The sequence below is a fragment of the Anas acuta genome, chromosome 7 (assembly GCF_963932015.1).
Source record: "Anas acuta chromosome 7, bAnaAcu1.1, whole genome shotgun sequence".
NCBI lineage: Eukaryota > Metazoa > Chordata > Aves > Anseriformes > Anatidae > Anas > Anas acuta.
Window position 1 is genome coordinate 2,749,157 of NC_088985.1, and position 24,890 is coordinate 2,774,046.

Here is a 24,890-nt window from a genome sequence, read left to right on the forward strand (position 1 = left end):
CCAGAGAAGGCATGCAAGAGGATGCAACCAAGATGACATCTTCAACATGGAAGGAATTGAGAACTGAAATGGCAAATTTGAGATTATATTTATATAAAATACAGACAGATGTAACTTTCAGTCACTAGTCAAAGGTTGTGCTTGAATCCCAAGCTTCCTTTGACAAAGGGAATTTCTTCACAGGTTAAAAACATAGAATCATAGAATCATTAATGTTGCAAAAGACCTCCGAGTTCATCTGGTCCATCCATCCCGCTACTATTAATTTCACTCACTAAACCGTGTCCCTAAGCACCATGTCCAACCTTTCCTTAAACACCCGCAGGAATGGTGACTCCACCACTTCCCTGGGCAACCTGTTCCAATGCCTGACTAACAGATTGGTTGGAAAAATCCAACACCAACTCTGAGAGACTGAGGAGGAAGAAATATGTCTAAAGGGGGGTTCCTGGCTCCTTTAGTTTACTTCTCCTTTTTGGACTGGAGTAGGGTCCAAAATTGGCTCCAAAAAGCATCCCTAGAGCCCCACTTGTCCCACTTCCATATAGACATCCCTACCTCACAGAATACCTCGGTGAGAAATTTTTTCTCAGTATTAAACTTCAGTATCCCCTACAGAAAGGGACTGAAGATACACAGGAAACCAACAGTCGACCACTGTGAGTTTCTTATTTTATGCAAGATGGACTACTGGGAACCATAAAGAAAAACAGGTATCAGCATTAGCGACAGTCTAAGCATCATTTCTGTGGGAATTCATTGTGGTGAAAAAGAACCAAGTGGTGATGACAGAAAACGAGTAAGATTTCAAAAGAATGTAATTATACAAATAGGGAGGAAATGCATATAATAAATCTTACTCTTCCACAGTCAACAACTTTAATGCTTAGAAATTTCCTTCAACGTGATTTATGTCTCTTAGAAATCTAGATGCAGACAGGAACGTTCAATACTTCCATAAAACATTCTGAAAATAAATTTTCCTATTATTGCCTATTTACAAAGTTAAAAATGAATAATTTTTCACAGTGGCCCCTAAACAGCAAAGCAGAGGAATAATTACAGTTAATCATTCTGAGCTAATATTGTTTTGATGATGTCTACCTGCAGAGATTAATTATTTCAATACCATAAGGAAAAAGATATGAATAATTACACCAGAAGCAATGAAAATTCAGCATAAGCTATAACGCTCAACAGCACAAAGTCAAAGTTGTAAGACAGCTGAAGTTCAAGAAACATTCTTATTTTGCAAAGACTTCCTCTCTCTGCCAACTTAAGGAAAAATAATATTAACCCTATAAGAATGGTTTACAAGGGACAAATTCTTATCAGCTATAAGGGTATGTATGCACTCAGTAACGCTCAGTAATTCTGTAACACTGAATTCAAATATTACTGAAATAGCTCCACTAATATTTCCAGACAAAAACTGTTAGTAAACACCACTGAGATTACCAAAAGATTTGAAACACTTGAGTAAGGCCCACATGAAAAATTAGTAATAAAAAAAAAGTCTTCTAAAACTCAGGCAATGAAGAATTAGAGCTGTATTTAGATGATATACAATTTGCAAGGATAAGTTGTGTTTAACACAGAATAGAGCCAACCACAACTGTGTCTTTGTTGTACAAGATTTTAGTGTTCAGTCCCCATACAAGGCTACTTGTTCTTAAAACCCTTGTGGCCATATTTGTCGATGCTGTGATAGTAGAGTTGTAAAATTCTTTTCAATTTCTAACCATAAGCTTTCCAGACTTCCAAAACTTGGTTTAGATATACTGTAATAGCAGATATCTCTGGGTCACTAATAAACATGGTTGAATGTAACCCCAGGCTACAGTCATCTTGTCAGGTTTTTTTTTTCTCCTAAATAGTGATGTGACATTTTCATGTAAATATATATAAGAGCAAAGGAAATAAACCTGCAGAATATTTCTAATATCAGCACTGTTAAGGGCATATCTGGCTTATTTCCCAATTCTGTCTCATAATCCAGACAATTATAAATAGTCAATAGTTTAATTACCATCTTTTTTGGTTGGTTGGTTGGTTTTACTATAGTTGATGCACAAAATGCCACTTATTTGTAAGCAGATGGATCTTCTGTGTCTACATTAGATCTCTACAATGACTATTAGGATCATAGAGAACAGATAATTTCATATGTGGATATATATAAATATAAATATACATATATACGTACTCAAATGTAAGTGCATCTAAATATATATATGCACACAAATGCATGTAAGGTTATTCCTTTGCTTGCCTTTAAAATGCAAGGTATTTTTTTCTCTTTGTCAACTACTTCAAAGTAGCTAGTTCATTTATAAATGTTTAGATAATATTTTGTTCAAAAAGCACATAGTTTTTTTAGAGAAGGAGATACTGTATTTTATTCTTTAAGGAATCTGAACTTTAAAACCAATTTTAATTGTAATTTAACTGGGAACACCAGCACTGCTACTTAAAGCTAACCCATCAAGTCAAGCAAACATTACAGGCTCCATAAACCTTAACAAGAACACAAGAGCAATTGTACAGCAGCTACATACTTTGAGTAGAATAATTAAGATCATCCTGAAAAAGATATTTTCTCAATAAACATGTAATGTTCATTTTCACACTTAGATGCAAAAGATGAGTTTTAAAACCACACATGGAAGGAAACAATTTCTCTACACATTTTAATTCTGGATCACCTTGCCCAAGGGTCTTGTATACAAGAATGTGGATGAACGACAGAAGAAAACAATTTCCTAAGAATCATTTGACAACAGGCAAAACAGGCCCAAGTTATACAGGCACTATGGATAGAGATTTCTCACGATTTTCAGGATCCTAATGAAGATTTCTGAATAAAAGAGAAAACACGGCATTTCTCATCGCAGTGCCAGACGTTAAGGCATATATATATAGCTATGATGTGACAAAAAAATATAAATAAACACCTCAATAAGGGAAGGAAGGGATTCATTTATTTATTTATTTATAAATAAGACTGACCACATAGTTATGGAATTAATAAGTGCACATATTCTGAAGGGTTTTGAAGTTTTCTGTAGGCATGCAGTTTTACTCTTTTCATGTTCACCCACTTTGGGATGAATTTGGAAGTAGAAAGAAGACTGAAGAGAGTATTACCACTTAAATACTGAGGTAACAGAAAATAGGTATTAATGACAAAATTCTCTACCCCTCAACTGAATGATGGCTTTGAAAACCAACTAAATGCTACCATGCCATTTCTGAATTAACACCTATGCAACTCCTAATACTGGCAGGTGCCTCTGACAGGATGCAAAATTTTGACACGAATTAGTTGATGCTTCTTGCAGTAAGAATTTTAAGATGTTTGTGTTCAAAAGAAACTGAGAAAGGAAAAACTGGCCAACAGCCATTCCTTACGCTGCCTTTGGTCTACCAGGTTTTACAGCTACGAGGGGCTGGAGCTTGACAGAGCTCTAACTCTGCACATTTCCCAGTCCTTACAGTCTTCCTTGAACATCTGCAAGGGTCACTGACAGAGAAAATGCACTGGGCCAGGGGAGCTTTTTGTCTAACTTGCTCCTCTTTTTCTAACCAATCAAGTATAAAAAATAGAGATAATTGGTATAAACCAAGACAGACACTACCAAACCCAACTCCATTTAAGCTTTCTGGAAAAGTATGAGCTTAATTTTAATCCGTGTCTTTATGAAAAGACGTATGAAACTGGGATTTATGTTGGCATTAAAATAGCCCTCAATTTCTTATATACATTAATTTTATTATCTTGTGGGCACTTCAAATAAAGAACATTTGACATAAGAAACACTGTTTCTCCAAAATATCATTTACCTTTTGACATTTCTGATGCTAAAAAAAAAAAAAAACACAAAAAAACCAAACAATAAGTAGAATCTAGTTAGAGTTATGTCTTGCATTACAGATACCAGTAAGTATAAACATACTTAAGTATTTTGAAAAATCTTTGCCCTACACTTTACTCCCTGAAAACATTATGGAGTAACTCCAAAGCTGAAATTTTGGCCCGGCTTTCCTTACAGAAGGAGGTGTAGGCAGCGAGCCTGATGCTTCTTGGAGACAATACGCCTACAAAGCACATACTGACAAGCTGGCTAGCACAGCAGTCATAAATCCAAAGCTAACTGTGTACGCACAAATGGATTAAACAGCACACGTGGAATGTCTACCTGATGTTTTCATACAAGCACTAGTGATGGTAATATCATTATAAAGCCACAGTGCATGTGCTCTGCAGCCCATGTGGACAGACAGTGCCAGAGCAGCTGGCAGGAGAAACCACCTGAACAAGTCCTCAATTGGATACAGTCCAGGTCCTTGTTAAAAAAAAAAAATGGCGCTTTTGATGCTCACATGTATGGTAGCTGTAAATCTAATTGTCCTTTGATTTGGTTTACATTATGCATTTAAGAGAAATTTCTGTAGTTTTTAGTTTACAAGTAAACTAAACCCAGAAAAATATCAACAATCCAAAAACAAAAGCCACTAAACATCCCTTTCAGTGCTTCCCTGTAGTTAAAATTCACTAGGAGCAGTGCCAATTACTAGCAAAATAAACTATCATTAAAACTGTAATCATTCACTAAAACCTTTGAGAAAGTTGGAGATGCTTTCTAATTTTTTTGTTGTTGTTAATTAATGAGAGCATTAACCCACTGGGTACTACTGAAGGGCACAGGGGTGCCATGTCAGGAGCTATAAGTGTAACAGCAATGAAATGAAACAAAGAAGCTAATTAAAACAGGACTGCAGCTGGTTGAAAGAGCAAGACTGCATTTTACCCAATAGTAATTTAAATAAATAGTCACAGATATTTGGAGCGTTGCTAAATTTCTTAATATCAATTATTCTAAATGGTGCATTTTTCTCTCTGCCTTTTAGACTTCTTTCTGATTATGGGAAGTCCTTACCTCCTTGGTGTAACGGCGCTGATATACTACCTGCATGCAGATAGTATATCTGAATACAGATACACATTTGTGCGCATCTTGGAACTGATTACCTGCATCACAGCCAACTTGAAAACAATTTATAAGCCTAAGGAGGACTTGACAAGTACTCATGCATTTTTTTGTGACCCTCCCTCCAATTGTGGTGGTAAGAAATACAGATGGAGGGATGGCTGAAACTTGTCTGGAGGGAGATCCTGACAATTTAAAAGGTGCTTAATTTATATATAAATGAAGATCAAACGACGAAGGACAGCTACACGCTCATTAAAAGGCATTATGTTTTCCTCTCTGTATTCCCTTAGTACTTGGCTAGAAGCAATAATACCTCAAAAATGTTTCAATACCAGGGTCACAAACTGTTGGAGCTGCCTGAAACGAGAGAGATTCAATGCTCTTTCACTTTTTGTTATCTCCATACGTGCAAAGCTTCACAGTTAGAAAATACACATGCTTAATTGCTGTTAGTTTTGACTTAAGCTAATCAAGATTAGTTATATTTAAACAAAATATTCTTTTCACAAGCTCAATTCTTTAGATAAAACCAAACGTGTTTGATAAGCCCAACACGTAGGCAAAAGAAATCTTAGCAGTTTTTCTCCCCAAAAACCACAAAACTTATGTCCCCTAAAATAGTATGGTAGAATGGCATATTTCATTTTCACCATGTAACAACCTTCAAAAATAATATTCCTGAAAAAAAAAAAAATATATATATATATTCTGAAGTTAGATGTGGAGAAAAGGGACTTAATGCACAAGCCCGAAAATGTCCACAAATTTATTTATTAAAGTTACCAGTTGTAGCAATTGGTGTCAAGAGCTGAAAATCTTTTCTTGGCAACCCTAAGAAGGAGCTGGTCCATTACTCACAGAGGTTCTGTGTTACAGTGCTGGAGGGCAGCAGGGCTCTAGTACAAACTCAGCCAGACATTCACTTAATATTCCCCACATCATCACCAGCAAAGAGACCAACAGGTATATATACAGGTACTGTATATACCGAGACCAAAAGGTATATGTATACATAAATAATAGATATACACCTGTATAACCTTATCTCATTTTTAGGTCTCTACTCAAAAATAATGTGGGGTTTTCCTTCATTTCTTATCTTTATATTTTGGTCTTAACTAGTCCTGAACTCATCAGCCAGCTTTCCCACTCCTGCATCACTTGCCTGCATGCTTGGTCACTTAAAGCAGAAACTCATCCTAACCGAACACGCTGCTGACACATTGGGAAGCATCTCTCAAACACAAAACTAGGAAAAAAAATTGAAACAAGAACACTACTAAAACCCAACAACATCAAACCAACTTGTGCTCTTTCAGAAGTAAATAAATTAGTGCTCTGGTATTTGCCAGATTTGTGGTAATTCCTCCCATCTTTACTCAGAGAAGACAGGTCTGTCTTTCCATTCTCCTCTTAGTTTCACTCTGGACATTTCCACTTTTGCACATACACTCCCCACTTCCACTTCTTATTATAAAAGCCCCCAAATACTGATTTACTGCAAACACACGTCCTTCGTACTGGTTACTAGCAGATTATTCAATCTCTAATGAGAATAAAAACTGTAATGTAAATTGTACCACCTCAAGGAAAACAAAACCTTTTATCTTTCAAATAATCTAGACTAGTCCAATACAAAGATTTCTATTCCATTAGAAGATAAAGACTTCAATTCACAGGCACCATTTTAAACAGTGACAAATTGCACTTTACCAAGCTTCAATATTCCTAATAAAAACTTCTGAATTATTTGCTCTACATTTGTCTTTCATTAATATATTTCTTTTACTTTCAGATTTGTTGATAAAGCTGTATAATGCAGTAAAACATTTTGCAATTTAATGTAAATTAGTGCTATTTCTCAATAGGCCATAGCTTCAGATTCTGGTTTCTTCCATTATAAGCATCCTAGTGAAAAGTATGTTTATCTTCCTGATTGTCAGGAAATCGGAAAAAAAGCCTTCATGCTAAAAACTTAAGTATATTGGTCATGATGTGTTTCTCCAAAGTAGTACAAATGGAAAGGATTTAAAAGCCATTGAATTTATTACTTTAAATAAGAAGAGAAGGAACTGAAGCTGGCATCTAGCAATGAACCCACAAAACATTAAAAAAAAAAAAAGAAAGAAAAAAATCTGACCTCATTTACTGCCACGTAGTATTGCTGCTGCTGGAACCGAGGTGAGTTATCATTCCTGTCTCTCACCACAATCCGCACCTCATGGTTGATAATGGTGCCAACCTTTTTATTAACGCACTGGACTTGCACCACAATGGACTGAATGGACAGTGGCGGCTGTAAGTGAAAATATATTTTATAACACATAGTCAAAATGTGAACTGAAGTAACAGGAGAGTTAAATGCTACGCCAATATTAATATTGCTCAGGTTCACTTGTGGCCCATCAGCCTGTGTTACATTTGATGCTGTACTGTTCCCGTATTTAAACAGCTTCTCTGAGAGCATCCTGGGTGTAACTCGTGCCAGCAGTGTTCCAGGTAGACCCACGCTTCTGAAAGCTGCACTGCACAGGCTGAGCTTTGCTGTCTGACTGTGCTAACGCATCAACAAGTGCAGCATCCAAAAATCCTCCACAAGGTTAGCCCTCGCATTTTGATTATCGTCCGATTACTGAAAGACACCTAGAGAATGTCACACATTTTAACCTTTGATTGGCTATTATTTGAATGGAAAGGTTGAGTCAGAAATAAATTAAAGATTCTACTATCTGCATTTATCAAATAATTTAAAAACAACTTGGTCACTGCTACGTGTAGACAATCCAGAGTCTTGGTTTTACTACACTGAACACCATAATATTCAAATAAAAATAACTCCATTTTGATTTACTATCTAACAGTCAGCAGAGAGCAGGCACACATGGGAAGGGACAAAAGAAGAATCCTCTGTATTTATTGACCTCAGTCTTCATAAGACTAAACTACTCAAAAGCATAATTTACAAATGCCCATGAATTCACTGTACTGTAGAGAACAAACAGCTTTTTGTATTGAGATTGTGAGACTTAAAATTATACCATAATTAAGTATCTGCATAATTATGCTTTCACTCATTCTAAATGCTACAATTTCTCTGAGTGATTGATTTTTTTCCAGTTTTGCTATAATGGATTTTAGAACCATATGGCTTTCTTTACCCTTCAGACTGTGGCACTGATCATTTTTTAAAGAGTCAGCAGACGTGGGAAAAGAAGGTGGTTTTATGTTGTTGTTGAGATCTTACCTGAAATTTTGATTCTTCCTTAAACTCTTTGCACTCAACTTTCTCAGCAATTAGGTACAGCGTGAGCCTTTATCTAATAATGGGTTCTCATTGCTGTAAAAATCTGCAGCCAACTGTGAGGTGCTTCTACTTCTAACACAGGTAGGAATATACCAAATATAATTGCTAACTCAAATTAAAACTTGAAAGTTATTATCTCTATTTTGCAAGCTGGCATTCTTTGCAAGAATCATAGAATTTTTAGACCATCTTTAATAAGTTAAAAATGCAACCGAGATCATCTGCAGTTGTTGGTGATACCTAAGAAAATGATAGCTGTTTGTAGCTGCAGATACATAAATCTGTGATGTTGTGGATTTGCAAGCATCATTTGGTCTTTTTCATACGAAAATGTTAAAAATGTTTTTTCCCTTTTCTTGAGGTATGTCAGCATAAGACTATTTTTATTTCTGCTTGGTCAGCGCTTAGATATGAAATCAGATCTGTAAATAAACGCTTGTCAATTTTGACATTTACTGACAATAAATGTAAATACATAATGACACCGTTTGTTTATCATACTGGGGACAAGTTATCCTAACACATTTTAGCAGTTTCTTTCCCCTCCGGTTCTGATTGATCTCTATTCATCCTTCCTACGTACTTGAAGTTTTGGAAGGGAGGTCGGGAATTTTCTTTTTATCCAATTTTATTTGGAAAAATATACTGTCATTCTCAGTAAAATCAGTCAATGGATTCTAATTGGATTTTCTTTCAAGAAAAGTAATAAAAGAAAGAATGAGATTGGGTTATCTGAATCAGCAGAGGGTTGACAGGCGGTCACACAAGAGAAAAATGGCAAGAGCATCCAACCATATTGCATGTAATCACATATGCACCATTTGTGAATCAGACTCCAATTTCTGCTCTGTAATCAAAAACTTCATTTTAAGGTTGGAATTAATAAAAAAAATCTATTGGTATTACAAGGTTTCACATAGTTTTCACTTGAAAGATGAGAAATGCAGCTTTTCTTTGTTAAACAAATAAAGAAACAAAGAACTGCACGCACTCCCCAATGATTTTCTGATTTAGGGGTTTGTATAGTTCTAGTTCTGAAGGTTGGAAACACCTGTTAGATGAGAGACGTATTAATCAAGTTCATGGCATAAGTTCCACACGTTCACTTGATCAGCAGGTTGGGTTTTCACAGGTTGCTTTCATTTTTTTTTTTTTGGCTTGCAACTTAAATTGAGATTCACTGAGACCACAGAAGAGAGATACAGCAGGGCTCACACCCAAAATCTGTATTACTACCCTAAATCTCATTCTTTCTTTTCATACCCTTATAAATTTAAGCAAACACAAATAAGTAATCTTATGCAGCACTAGGGATAAAAATGTATTGAATCCACCTTCTGTAAATACTAGTTGTTTTTTTCCAAATGTTTCCTAGCTCATAGTAAAAATGAAGAAATAATCCCATAAAAACTAATGTAAAAACAGATGTAAATTAAGCAAATTTATACTATTCATTCATTTCCTTGTGACTTGAGTCTACAGTGCTGTTCTTTGCAAGAAATGCCTATATATTCATAAGGATATAAAGCATTTATGAGCTTAGACAAACTGTCACTAACACAGCAGTCCAACTCCTGCCCATCTCAAAGGCAGCCAGCTGTTGGGCACTGGAGGCAATGCCACGTCTTGGCTAATGCACAGGAATCTCCTTTGTCCACAGGTCTGTTCTGCCGTGTTTTGTGTTGATTACCTTCATTTTACTTTTTAAAATAGTTTGTGAATTAAGCTAATTAAGAACGGCTGAATTCAATTAGCTTTAAAAAAAATAAAATGGAAATGATGATAAATTTGCATGTTGTTTTTGATACTAATGAACATATCTCAAAATACATGGAGAAAACAAATTACTCGATCAAGCCAATATAAATCAAACTTTCATTGATGCCAAGGAGAACTCCTGATCTTTAAATCACACTTTCCATGTTGCTTACAGTCACTTGTAAGCCAGTTTTTCTTGCAGACTCTGCTGAACTGCAGCAATGTTGTAACATCGAGGCAATGACTGTACTTTTAAAAAGCATTCCTCTTGAATGAAATTAGCATAGATGAGAACATTCCTTTTTTATAATCTTTCCTCAAAAAATAAAACTTGCCTAAAAACATTTAATGCTACTAGGAAAAAGCATACCACACAAATTCTGTGTTACCTTACATTAAAAAACAAAACAAAACAAAAAAAAAAACACTAGCACATTTTCATTTGAATATGTCAAGCTTTGCAAGTAAATTGAAATTGAAATGTGAATTGTAACATGGACAACTCCTTTGCTTTCTCTTACATTTCATAATCTAATGTACGCAGTTAGAGCAGGCTTTGAGTCATGGGCCATGAGGTGAGCAGGACTTCTCCCAGACAACAGCAGCAAAACATAAAAATGCTTTTGATTCAATAAACAATTTTGGTGCAAGAAGTATTTCTGCTAATTCACACAACTATTTGTTCTGTCTTTGTTACTGTGTTTGCCCACATATAATTGTTATGCACATCACCAAGTTTGCTTTTTATTATTGTCTTTGCCCACATAATATTGTTATGCACATCGCCAAGTGTGCTTCCAGTAAGTCCTTACAAAGAATCAAATTAACTCTGTTCACATTCATCTGGGGACAAAAGATAGATGCTGCTATTATGTTCTAGCAATTCTTGTGTTTATGATCACTCTTCAATTATACACTGACTCAGAAAATAAAGTCTATGGGGAGAAAAGGAAACAAACTCCAAACTTACGTCCCTGTCCAGAACTCGGCCAGTGCTGTTTAGGTACAACCTCTGGCTGATGGGATCGAGGATCACCCAGTAATCCACATTGTCCTTTAAGGAGAGTTCAATGGTGGGGTCTGGGCCGCCTGCTGTCCCTTTGATCAGCATATTGTCAACCAGGATAGTGCCTGCAAAAAAAACAAAGGGCACACAAGGGAGACTTTTATGCATTCACTGACATTTTTATATATTTTACTAATAATGGCAATACTCAAAATACAATTTTCTAACACGTGTTTCTGGTATTTTATGTTCTGAGTGATGTTTAAGAAGTCTGATTATCTTGAATGAAAAACTGCCTCTGACACTGAAGCTATTTCAGAGAACACTAGAAGAAAAACAAAGTGAAATAACTTGTGTTGAGGATGAGACCCATCAAAGATAACTATTTAACATTACCATTTTTTTCCTCTATTGAGTAATCATCCCCCAATCTTACCTCAAAAGAATGCAATCAAGTAACAACCAAAATGGAAGTACATTTTCTGTAGCAAGTACAACACAACAAGGTGAGGGGGGGAGAAGAAAAAAAAACACAACAGCAACAAAAAACAGTTACATGAAGCTCTACAAGAAAAAAAAAAAGACATTGTTCTTCAACAGCAAACTAGATTGTAGCAAAAAGAAAACGATGTCGAACAAGACAAAAGGGAAACCAATTAGGACCAAACATGTACTCAGCGCGTATAATCTGCTTTTCTTCTCTTGTCCCATCATGTCAGTTAAACCTTGCCTACACTCCTGCTTCCTTTCCAAATGTCAAGCATTACTAACTACCATGAACGTCGTACTCCAGAGTCTCAGAGATGCAGGCACAGTACCTATGAACACTTCCCTAAGACTTAATTTTTTTGCTGAAGAATTAACACTACCAAGGTTTCTTCACACAAAGCATTACAAGAAATAATATTGGATTAAATTCGTTGACAGGTAAGAAAAAAATCTGTGAATGTCACTAGCTGTAGAACATTTAAATTGGTGACAAATACTGATCAGATAACCTCATGTTTTGCAGACCCAAATAATTTGTTTCAAAAAACAGAGTAAAGTTTCTTTACACCCTCAGTTTACAACTACAGTGACTATAAATACATGAATCTGCATGGAGAGGGGCTCTGAGTCGGAATGATGCTTTGTTATGGATAAAATGGGAAAACTAATTATTGGTCTCTTTATAGTTTTACAATTGTATTGAGGGAAACACCACAGTAAGGGTTTTTCAACTGTTTATTTTGAAACTACTGTTTTAGAGATGACAGTAACAAACACTGCCAAGCATCTGTAACTTTAGAGCAAGTAAGTTTTTTAAGTTGGAAGAACAACACCCTTTTAGCCACGTGAGAAACAGAGTTTTGGGGCTATTGGCACGACCTCTTGTGAGAGGTTCTATACAGTGTTACCCCAGCCCAGCAGCTTGAAGCTCATACAGCTTTCCAGAGGCTGCCGCCAGTTTTATTGGAAGGGTATTTTTTGCAATTGCTGGGGCAATTGCAAGAACCAGATGACATGATTAGGAAATAGAGGAAGGAAAAAGCAGCAACAGTTTCTGTCTGCTTTCCCATGACAAAGGCTGTGAAGACACCTAATGGCAAAAGGTACCAGGACATGAAGCTCTCACAACTTCAAGCTGATACACTTCGGATGCTTCAGCAATTGTGAAATACAAGAAGTGTTTCTCCGTCTCTAAAAACTTAAGTGTACAAATAAAGAAAAGATTGTCTTATAATGAAAGCTAGTCCCTGTTTTCCACAAAACTCCAGATAATAAAAAGGTAATAATCCATCATTAGTAGGTCCTGAATGAAAGGACAGTAGTGAGGGGAAATTGCTCTCAAACTTTACAGCCATGTGGACTATACACATACCCAACATATCTGGCACAAAAGGGGTTAGACCAGTAATTGTGGCAGAGCTCTGACTGCTAATTAAATAAGTCTGCAGGGCTGTGCCCCTGTGAGAAGGTAGCAATCACCTTTCCGAGAAGTGCACGCAAGTAATCAGAGAAAAAAATATGTTCTTCAAAGGCATGTATAAATTCCTCATGGCAGTGAGTGTGTTTGGAAGGGGCAAGACGCAAGGACTTAATTGCAAAAGCCCTTTCTGCACTTTAAGTATGACACTATGTTTTCCTTACAGGCAAAAAAAAGAAGTACAATAATTTTGGACTGCAACATCTATGCAAGGGGGAAAGCACTGTAAAACAGTCACACACATCATTCGTTTGTCTCGTTGTTCTTGGTCCGTGGAGGCTTCACCCTCCTTTGCCTAGTTTCCAGAAAATTGGCTTCTGCCAAAGTCAACCTTAAGAAAGGGCTGAAGAGATCAAATAGTAACTTAATTTTTAATGTAGCTGGAAAAAAAAAAAAACACCTACAATTACATACTTCTTTTTTTTTTTAATATTTAATCAACTTAAAATCTTGATGCAATGATGAATTTTGTACAGTCTCTAGTAAAACACTGCTACTTAACTGACCTTACAGCTTTGAATTCTCCATCCAATTTGACTCTCCTCTGTTGCACTCCATAATAGCTACCTGCTTGATTTAACAAAGCACTACCTGCTTTGTTTTCAGCAACTCCTTTGTTCTTAAAAACACAATGGGTTTAAGAAATTCGCAAAGCACTCATACTCTCTAATCAAGAAACAGCAGTACACAAACACGCCATTTTTAAAATCATCCTTAAAGTACTACTTTTGTAAACTAAAGAGAATCTGAAATTGTGTTGTGTTTTTTTTGTGTGTGTGTGTTTTTCTGTTTTTTAATATCTATTGTTTTGGTGCTTACATCCTGCCTCTGTCCTTGACCTAAAATGCCAGGGAAGTAATAAATCTGAATACATGCAGAGTCTGATGCAACCGTATAGACATTTTGCCCATAAATTCACCGTACATGCAAAAACAAACACATCCCTTGATATTGGCAATGCACTAATACAATAGCTTTCATAACCTTTTTGTGAAAAGCCCAAGTGATGTTCTCACTGCAATGAAGTCTTTTACCTTGTTACAGAAGTAACATACCTTCTTCTGGAACTACACTGGAATTTTAATTTTACCCTAGTGGGGGGGTGGGGAGCTGTTCAAAATCCACAGAGGACACATGAGTAAGGATCCTGCATCTCACAGCACGATCACAATTTAAAGGGAATTAATATGGAACCAGTCTCAAGGAATGAAAGTCAAGCAAGTTAGGTTAAAAAAAAAAAAAGAGAGAGAGAGAGAGAGAAAAGTAAAAAAAAAACAAAAACAAAAAACAAAAAAAACAACAACAACAAAAAAAAAACAACAGAAGTGAACATAATTGACTAAAAAGAGCAATATTATTTTCAGGTGTGATAATACTCTTCTGAAAACAACGACATTTACTCATAAATGCTATCTGAGCTTGCTGGGAATTATTCAACATGTAGCTACAAAAGAAGCCAACAGAAATAAAATTTATAAAGCACTGCTGCTTTATTTGTAAATATTGTAACAATAGTTGTACACCACACTATCCCTTTGAGATGAATCCAGAAGCTGAAAATCTTCATTAGACTGAAATAACAGGGAAGTGTTTCTTTTTTCACATTAATCTCAGGAGAAGGTGATCTTTCCATGGGAAGCACATTACAAGGGACTCAGGCACAAAAGTCATGAAATACAGAATTAGCTGTTTACGCTCTGCTAAAGAGAGCAGACCCTTAGTACTCAGTGAGAACTTACTGATTGATTTAGATACATCTTGGGATTATTTTAGCTGAACATTTCAGCAGAGCCCTTTCTTTAAAAAGCCAGTGAATTACGATTGGCCTGGGAGCAACCCTTATGCCAGCACATGAATCAGAGAACAGAATCTAGCTGAACAAAACCTGCAGTGCTCAGCTTTCAGTAGTCACAAGGCATTCACATCAGTTTCCTAAATTCAAAAACTACAAAACGAAAAGAGGGGGTTGTTTACTTCCACACGTATTATTTCTGATTTAAAAATTCAGTTGGAAGCTCTAGAAAAGCATCACACAATCACAGACTAACCTTAGTTGGCAGGGACCCACAAGCTCCATGAGGGAGCTGCAGGCCGCCATGAGGCCTCCCCTCACCTCCTCTGCTCTGGGCTGAACAAACCGAGGGCCCTCAGCTGCTCCTTACACGCCTTGACCTCTGGGCCCTTCACCATCCTCACAGCCTCCTCTGGGGGCTCTCTAATGGCTTTATGCCCCTCCGGTACTGCGGCACCCCAACCTGCACGCGGTGCTCAATGTGAGGCCGCAGCAGGCCAAGCAGAGCAGGACGATCCCTTCCCTCTTTGTGAACCTGTGCTGGCTGTGACCAGCGACTGTGCTGTCCTTCAACAACTCCCAGAATAACCTTCTCCAGGCAATGAAATTTTCATTGTCTTCTTACTTGAAGTGATGACGAAAAAGATGGAAGAGAGCCAGGAGCAGGATTTCTCCTTCCACAGATGCTGAGCACAAGACACATGGAGCACATCCCTACGCTGCATTTAATGCTACCAAAGTGGTGCAGCAGGCAAAGACTAAACTTCATGCCTGAACAGGGGACTAAGGATCTACACGTCCCAGATGGTCAGTCTCAGTGACAAAGAGCCATACTTAACTGCAACCAATTAAGCAAGCCATGATTCTGCACAAACACAAAATTCAAACTGGACACATCTTACCCTCATGAGGATGTTGTAGACAACAGCGCGTAATGTTCCATATCCTTTGTACTTGGTGGGCCTCCAGCTGCGTTCAAGTGTGGAACACAGAATGACAAAATCCACAGGAGCGCACACAAGCTACGTGGCTGAAGCCCACACTGAGACATAAGTACAGTCTGAAGATTTTATCATCCAAATGTATTTATCCTTCCTTCAAGAACTGCCTAAAACTTGTTGTTCTTACTTCTGAAGTTGACAAAAAGATAAAGCCTCTTGCAACAGCATGATTAACCTCTGACATCACTGAATTACATTAGCAACTACTTCAACTGATTGATGTATGAAAAGGTTAAACAGTCAAAAATAGTATTTTGCTGTTCACACAGAACATATTTTACATTTCAGCATATTAATCAAGTCTATATAACAAGTCCAAGCAACATGTCAGGGAATTTACATTAAACAAACACAGTGTTTCCTACAGCTTGGAACAAAAGTTGTGAATTTTTCAGCCTGTGGTATTTAGCCTGGGAGAATTATGTATGTTATCCATCTGGAAGAAGTGACTTTAAGGAAGAATCAGCTATCCTACGCATTGTACCAACAGAGGCACAGTACATTAAATGAGGAATATTACATATTGCTTATTTACTTATGGGAAAGGAGATTAAGTTTCCTAAATAAAAAGGAAAAAAGATGGTAGTTAAAAGGCATAAACACACACATACTCAACTCTTTGAGCTACGGTTAAGGGCAAGTACCAATAATTATCAACAGATGAAAGAAAACTCATCACTTCTGCACTCTAAAACAATGATGATTTTTCTCTAGGCTTTGTGTATTAAAAATAAATAAAACCAACCAAGGTAGAATAGTGAGAACTGGGAGCCCTACAGAAATAAGAAACTCCTGAGACAGCTGTTACAGATAGCACCTCTGGAGAGCAGCAAGCCACCATGCTTATACTTGGCGGTGGTGAAGATGAGAGGCATCTTGGCTGGTGTTCAAATATGGAGCTGGGAAAGCGGATGTCAGACACTCCCAGTGGTGAATAACCTTCTACCAAAGGTTGAAGGACGCTCTCCTTGGTGCCTACCCTCTTGCATCTTCTGTTGGCCGAGTAGAGACCAGAATAGGCAGAGAGAACTCAGAAATTCAGGAAGGTTTCTGCCTGTAAGTCCCACCTCTGCCTGCCCAGGACCACTAAAAACATCCTACAAAACATGAGTTTCACCTGCACGCATCCAGTTGCTTCTCCTCTTAGTGACTCCTCAGCAACTTTTACGCAGTGTGTAATATGCCAGGTTTCTTTCAGATAGAACAAATGTGCATTATAAAATACCTCTACCTCTGTACTGATTTCCTCTGCCTGCCACTGACTGTAAAGCAATTTGAAAATGGAGATTAATTTCTTATAGAAAGGCATTAGATGGATCAGTTGAAATGGTAGTTGCTTGCTTTGATATTCTATAGAGTTTTCATAGCAAAACCTGGATCACAAACTTATTTTTCTACATTTGCAGGTTTATGTCTGTAGTAAAGGATGGATTAAATAGCAATAAATAAGAAGTCTCAAATAAATGAAAACCTTACTGCAGAAAGTAAGCTCTGAACATTATCCTGAACTTACTTAGAACCACGCTGTTTTATGAACAAAAGAATAGGATGATTCTGCAAAGCCAGCGCTAGGGTTACACATTTCCAACTCTTTCTCCTCACATCATCAGTAGAGATCTTTGAGAAGTTTCCAAGGTTGTTTCAAGATTATTTTCCTGTGCTCCTGCCCTGTCTCCCCTCTTCCATCTCTGTATGCAGCCACAGTCTCTGAACAATTACAGCTAAAACCGGCCCATTACTTTGTCAAAAAACTAGGAGTTAAGACAAATTCAAACTTTAGGCTTTAACACCTGGTCATCCCACCTAGACCTTATGACTTCCCATCTGGAGCCACCGTAAGAATCTGAGTACGCCAAGGAAAAGGTCTGCCCTTCAGACTTTGTACAGTACCGGTCTGAGTTCATGGTAACCTGAGGTCACACATTTTCCTTTTTTTTTTCTTTTTTTTTTACTTATTCCTAGCCAGCACAAAGACAGAGGTCTAGCATGAACTACTTCTGCCTCAGGCTGAAAGGATGCAGCAAGATGGTGGAAGACGTTTCCTGATGTGGGAAAGGCAGCGGCACGGTGATCCCACTTAGATCAGAGCGTATAAATGCCTGTCCCGTGGAACATTACAAACCACACTCCTTCCTCCTCGCCTTCCCTCTGCTTCTTTAGTGATATGCTCAGAGCCCCATAAAGGCACAGAAGATGTACCTCTTTACTTCAAGTGACTCGTACGTCACAGACTTCTGACCCATAGTGTTTACATTCTACACAGAAAGATAACAACGATCAAAAGAAAACAGGAGAAGAAAAGTATGATGGTCCCTATTTTTCCCCCTCCTTCTAAGAGGACAAGCAAGAGATAAACACGCAAAGATTGAGTGTGGGGAGAGAGAAAAAGAAGCCTGGGATAAAACAGCATAAAGTAAAGAGTGAAGCAGAGATTAACACAGCATCAACAAGACAAGCAGAGATTAAAGCAAGCCAACACACAGACCAGGGATGCAGGAAAAAATAATTCAGGCATAGAGAGTAGGTTGTCCTGACACAAATGGGGCTGAGGACTGGAGAAGGCAGGGGTTGGGGCTGTGGTAAATTAACAAGTTGCAACTTTACTTCATCAAGTCTAAGTTGTATACAATTTGCACAAAACCCCATCCTGAAAAATTGTAACAAAGAAACATCTCAGACAAAAATAAGTGCCCTATCTTTCATCACATAGTGGGAAAAAAAAAAAAAAAAAAAAGAAAAAAGTGAAAACAATGAGTTCTGAATGCTTAAAAAAAAAAAAGAAAAAAGAAAAAATAAGTTGTTCATAAATCTTTTTAAAAACTTTTTTTTTTTTTTCAATGCTTGGAGTTACAGCAGCAGGGTAATTGCCTGGTTCACACAGAAGGGTCCTCCTGTTCCGCCTTTGATATTTTATGGGGGAAGGTCACCGCAAGGCCCCATGCTGAAGCCACTAACGTTGATTTTTCTATTATCTTCTACAAGGACACCCGACAGAAAGCCTGTACTGAGAAACTTAAATTACATAGGTAACGCATGCCAGTATCTAAGTCTGACTCAAGCTTGTTGACTTTCAACATACCATTATTTTATTTCTCCATACCTCAACAGAACCCATTACTTCTACCTAAAGACAGGCGGTAGAAGTTGATTCTTGGCAGAGAAGATTCCTCCACCACACAGTCACAGAATCACAGCACAGCTTGGGCTGGAAGGGACCTTAAAGCTCAGCCAGTTCCAACCCTTGTCATAGGCAGGGACACCTTCCACCAGATCAGCCTGCCCAGAGCTCCATCCAGCCTGCCCATAGACCACCCAGAGCAAAATCCAGACTCTTGCTCCCAGATACTATAGTAGCAACACAAGGTAAATTGGAGTAAATCGCAGCTTGCGCCCCAAAACACCTGAGCAAGCACTGGCTGCTTCCTAGAACCTCCTCCTCCATTGGCCACATCAGCTTCTAGCATTTCATTTCTCCTTTTTTAACCAGCTCAGGTGCTGCATGCTGCTGCTAAAACCACTTAGTTGTCCTTTTATTATTTTTTTTTTAATTTAAATCCTCAATAAAACCCAGTTCTTAACGCAGTGATAATAGCCACTTAAAAGTTATTTCAGATATGAAGCTGTGATCAACTTTTTGCCCTGTGGGCATGACTTTTCATTTACCTAGATTACATTTCACCTGCCATTCACTCTACTCAATAATAAAGTTCCCTGCATACACCACCCTCCTCCCTTTTTTTTTTTTTTAATTACTCTGGACATCCAAGCCAGATGACTACTACTGGAAAATTTATAAATACGCTGAATATTGGATAAATGGAGGGGAGATTTAGATGAGATGTGACATGAGGAAGAAATTCTTCACTCGGAGCACAAAGCGCACGTGGGAATTAGGGCTGGAGATGCACCTTGCTTCTGTTCTTCTCCATAAAGAATGGAATGAAATTGCCTAAAAAGCAGTGTTAAAAATAAACCCAGGGCACAGACTGGGAGGTGCAGGGCAGTCCCTGTGGCCGAGGGGCAGCCTTTCTCTCTGGCAAGCCAAATGGCCCCAGGGAGCCAGCCCCAGAAAAGGGGCCCTCAGCCCCCCAACCCTCCTCCTTGTCCACAGGAGGGCATCTTCCCAGCTGCTCCCAGCACAGCCGCCTTTGGCCACGCGTGGGCCACTCCATCGCAGAGGCTTGCTGAGGCCACCGTGGCCACCACTTTGCTGCAGGTCCTGTAAAACAGGCCCCCTGCAGCTGGCCCAGCACTCGCTGAGCATCTGGGCCCTCTGACTGCCAGCTGGGGCGGCAGGAAGGAGACCAGAAGAGCCAGGCGAGCATCAGGCCTTGTGTGCGAGGACAGCCATGCAGTGCGGTGAAGCCCCCTGCTCGTTGCTCAGGCTCCATCACAAGCATTAGCTTGGAGCCACCAAACACCACGGACATCCCGCAGGCTTGCCTGCAAGATGTCCTGGCAATAAACAGCTCTTGCTGATTCTCAGGGGTTGTGTGAGTGCTTCTTTTTGGGGGGAATGGGCTAAAATTGTGTCAGGGGAGGTTTAGATTGGATACTAGGAAGAACTTCTTTACCAAAGGGTTGTGAGGCATTGGAATGGGCTGCCCAGGGAAGTGGCTGAGTCACCATCCCTGGGGGTGTCGAAAAGACGTTTAGATGTAGAGCTCAGTGATCTGGTTTAGTGGAGGACTTGTTAGTGGCAGGTCAGAGGTTGGGCTACGTGATCTTGGAGGTCTCTTCCAACCTAGGTGATACTGTGAATATTCAGGTCTTAGTTGAGAGTTTTGCAGGAACCCATTAGTGACTTCTCTGAACTGTGAAATTCAGCAATGCTGCTCTTTTTTTTTTTTTTTTTGTTGCTGCTTATCTATCAGTGCAAAAATCCTTATTCTTATTGCATGACACTTTAATTCTTTGAAGAGGCTTCGCTAATGGTACTTGCCAAATTTCAGAAATCGAGGTGAATTTTATCTCCTTCATCCTGGGTTCAGATCTCTCTTGTCCAAAGGCTTACTAGGTTAAGAGAGATGTTTGAGGCATTTCCAAACCACACAAATCTTCTCCCAAAGCTTTTAAAAAGGTTACGGCTGCATGCACTGAATAGGCGTTGCCCAAAGCACCATTTCCACAAGAGCTAACTGTACCTCATGCTCCAAACACACCAAACAACTGGCAGGCTGCCCTCTCCCCAGGTCAGCCGAGCAGCCCGAGTTCTTGGAACGGCTGGAGGGGAGCTCAGGGTCGTGGCACAGCCTGGACCCCCCAGGCCAGGGGCTTTTGGCAGCCTCCTGAGCCCCCAGACCCCCTCGTATCTGCTCAGATGGCTGATAAGTCTCTGGCAACTCTGCCAGGGTGAAATGTCTGCTCTAATAAAATTTTAAATTGTGGGATTCCTCTTCTGTATTTTATTTTTAGTTTAGCAAATGGGACCAAAGCCATATTTACTAAGGCTACCACACCATTCTCCATTACCTACACAAAAGCAGCCAACTCAGGAAAAAATATTCCCAGACCCACGAAAGAGATTCACCATTAACAGTAAATGATACCTTATTAACTTATCCACACAGACAATGAAACAATTGAGACAAAAAAATACGCAGACTATGGTACCTGGGAAAATTAAAGATAATAATACAAAAAAAAATCTTGTTGGCAGACAGCACAGAAGTAGTAAAAACGCACATACTACAGTCACCAGCAAGATGAAAAGTCTTGGGGCTACTCCAGCGAACACCATTACTTGTCTCACTTCCCAGAAGATGCTGGCAATAGCAACTCTTGGAGGTGATGTAAATGTAAAAGGTGATGCTGCGCACCATCAAAGAGGATATGTATAAATAGGCAGAACAGGATCACTTGGAGGCAAACTTCTGAAGGATGACGCTATTTGGAACTTGAGCAGGTTGCCTCATTCTTTGATAAGGGAATCGAATCAGCTTTCCCTAAGTTTTTACCGTGCTTCAAAACACTATTTTGTGAAAAATAAAAAAGCAAAGGGATTACCCCATTGTCAAATGAGGAGGAAAAACTTTCAACATGTCTAAAGTTGACGTAAATGGATAAAACAATACAGTACAGCAGGAACAAGAGCAAACACCATGTCACAGCCTAAAAGAACACCAGATGAACGAGGTTGGAACAAGTCAGACAACAGAGTGCAGATGGCATGAACTCACTGATGGGAAAAAAATCCAGTGCTGCTTCAGTCAGAGAGGCCTTCTGGTGTCAGATGCTGCTATCATACTGTAGACTGCCACAACAATACACAAAAATATAAAGTACATTTCCATCTGAAATAGCGTGAACCCTTCAAAAAGTTCTCATTTTTCTGGCTGGTGAAGAAAAGTTTCCCTGCATGGGGGACAACTGTGACAGGAAGGACATTTTGTATACACGAGCCCCATCCCCTCATGTACCAGAGCACCCCTGTCAGGGATGCTGCCCACAAGTCGACCATTCTGCCCTCTGCCAGAGGTTACTCAGACTGACATGAAACAAATACAGAGCCTGTTTTAAGCAGCCTGACTGAAAACAGCAAAGGCACACAAGGGGGTGTACATTTGCTGTTGCTGCCCCTGCTCTGAGGAGGGCAGCCTTGGATCCAGGGGCTGGAGGAAGGGCCAGATATAAGAACCCCCCACCTCCAACCTAACCTCAGGACAGGTCATAATGTTTCTTGGAAGAAAAGACTTGCAGCACCGGGTGTCTTTAGGAATGTCAGACAAACTTTCACCAGGAAAAAAATCCCTACAGTCAGAGCCACAGGAAAGCACAGAGCTCTTTATTCTACAATCTTGTTATTTGTGAGAGACACAGCAAAAACCTCAGCAAGTCTTACTTCCATTCCCACTCTGGACCTCTTCCTGAATTTGGTCTAGTTTATGAAAGTCACAGTTGAAAAGTTACTCTTTGCCTTTCTAAATATTCGGAGATGATGGAGAACCATTACAGAGAAACCCTGGAGCTGAAGGTGCCCACAGGAAAGTGAAACTTCACAGAACTCCAGCAGTGTGCTGCCACATGTTGTAATATTAAAATTACCCCAAAGTAATGAATTTTGGAAGTTTTTTTGCCACGGTACCAAACGCAGTAAACTAGCTTTTGCACTGAAAAAGAAAGTTACCACCTCAGTAAGCAAGTAAGCTTAGTACACCTTTCTGTGTTGAAAACTCCTGGTTTTATTTTGCTACTTTTGGGGAAAAATATGTATATTAGCAAGGTTCATGTATATCCAAGCTAGAACTGAGCTCCTGGGAATACAAATTCTCTGATTATGTGCATAGATTATTATGTTAGGTACCTGCAAACAAAATGATTTGCATTTAAAAGAGCAGTGATGTTCCCAAGGGTATCCAAGCCTTCACATTTAAATATATTATCACAATAGCAATCTCATTTCTATTTCAGACCCATTTTATTTTATTGAGACTTTTTTAATAAACATTAGTAAATATTGTGTTTACTCTTCACCTGCCAAGCGGGTACCAAGCCAAGACAAAGCAGAACCAAGGCTTAACTATGTGACTACAGAGCCATTAGTGGAAGCCCAGGACACACTTGCTATTTTCTGGCACGACACACTTCAGATTTAAACTTACTGTGTCTGTGCTGTATGGTCAAGTGCCTCAGAATTAAGACAGGCCCATAAGGCCCAGACACAGCAAAGTCACCACGCGCACAGAACCAAGTCCCCGTTCTGAGCTGTCCCATCTGGGAAGCCCTGCCACAGCACTGACCTGAAAACTGGGGGTAAACAATTCTGGTGATGAAAAACAACCTGCAAAAAATGCTGATGAAAACTGCAAGTATCCCTGCATTAACTTTGTGCCAAATGCTTTTTTTTTTTTTTTTTTTTTTTTTGGCAATTACAGAACATGTGCGATAACGTTCGTATTTGCAGTCCTTGTGCTTCCTCAAGAGAGGATCGATCATTTTCTGGTAACACAACTTTTAAGTCCCCTGATATATTCTCAGTCAACTTTGACAAATGCTGCTGCAATACAAACAGGCTTTCATCAGAGATCTGTCTTATTTGTCTTGGTACCTGGGAACACAAGACAAGGCTCTTGGTGCCTACATACACCAGGAGCACAGAAGAGTGTTAAGTCAGTACCTGTGGGTTCCTGTACCTGTTAATACACACCCTCCTTCCCCCAACACCCAAAAATAAAATAATAATAATAATCTGCCTGGGAGAGCATGGGGATCTCCTTGAGCTTTGGGGCATGCAGACGAGCAGGAAGGGCTACAGCTAGGGCCACCTCAGGCTTTTTGGTTCCTTGTACTGAATGGGAGAACCTACAAGTCCCAGACACTCAACTTAGAAAGAATTAGCCAAGCTGGAACAATTAGGGCTCCCTGGCTCTCTCAGGAAGTAAGTGCCTCAAGATCTTAGAAGGTACTCATGAAGCAAAGGTCCTTGGGTTCATCCTCCTCTATCAATGCTTCCTTCATGGGCATAATCTCCTTTATACACAAGGTATGTGGAAATTAGAGGGTCTGGCTGTTTCATTTCCATTTCATTTATATTTTTCTGAAATAATACAGTATTTCTATTGCCATTCTGAAGGAAATGTAAAAACATCTATTTTACAGTTTGATTCCAGAAAGAATGCTTCTTTGTAAACACAGATTTTTGTCACTCAGGAAAAGCCAAGCTTTGGCTAGGTTTGCCTCTCTAAGTAGAAAGTCATATTTCAAAACTAACCTAAAACACATCTCTGGGATTGAGCAAATGGGGTGGGACTTGAGCTCTCAGGACAGACAAACAAGATTGATAAACAGGAGGCAGGCATACGCTGGGGTCTGTCTTTGGCCAGCGCAATCCAAAAGCAAACTATTCTACCCAAAAAAGCATTTCAGCACGCAACCCGCAGAGACGGAGTGCAGGGCAGCTACCCATTCATCACATTTCCATGGGCAAACCATATGCAGGTAATCTGTTTTAGAGTTCTCAGGGACATTTCGCAGCATGTCAGATCACAAATATATATTAAAGACTGATTTTGCAAATCTTGTTTGCTTTTCAATTCCTTTAGCCATTACTCAAGCGAATTAACATTGGGG

At 39.0% G+C, this 24,890-nt stretch overlaps 1 protein-coding gene across 7 annotated transcripts in view; it reads right to left on the bottom strand.

The window, feature by feature from the left end:
• PCDH15 (protocadherin related 15) overlaps nucleotides 1–24,890 on the bottom strand; it is a 773,967-nt gene that overhangs the window by 242,811 nt on the left and 506,266 nt on the right. For all 7 annotated transcript variants that reach the window (XM_068688403.1, XM_068688402.1, XM_068688405.1 and 4 more), the window contains 2 exons: nucleotides 11,027–11,187; nucleotides 7,135–7,290 (listed from right to left, as the gene is read on the bottom strand). In XM_068688403.1, the coding sequence (XP_068544504.1) occupies nucleotides 7,135–7,290; nucleotides 11,027–11,187 (317 nt within the window). The remainder of the gene's footprint in view (nucleotides 1–7,134; nucleotides 7,291–11,026; nucleotides 11,188–24,890) is intronic.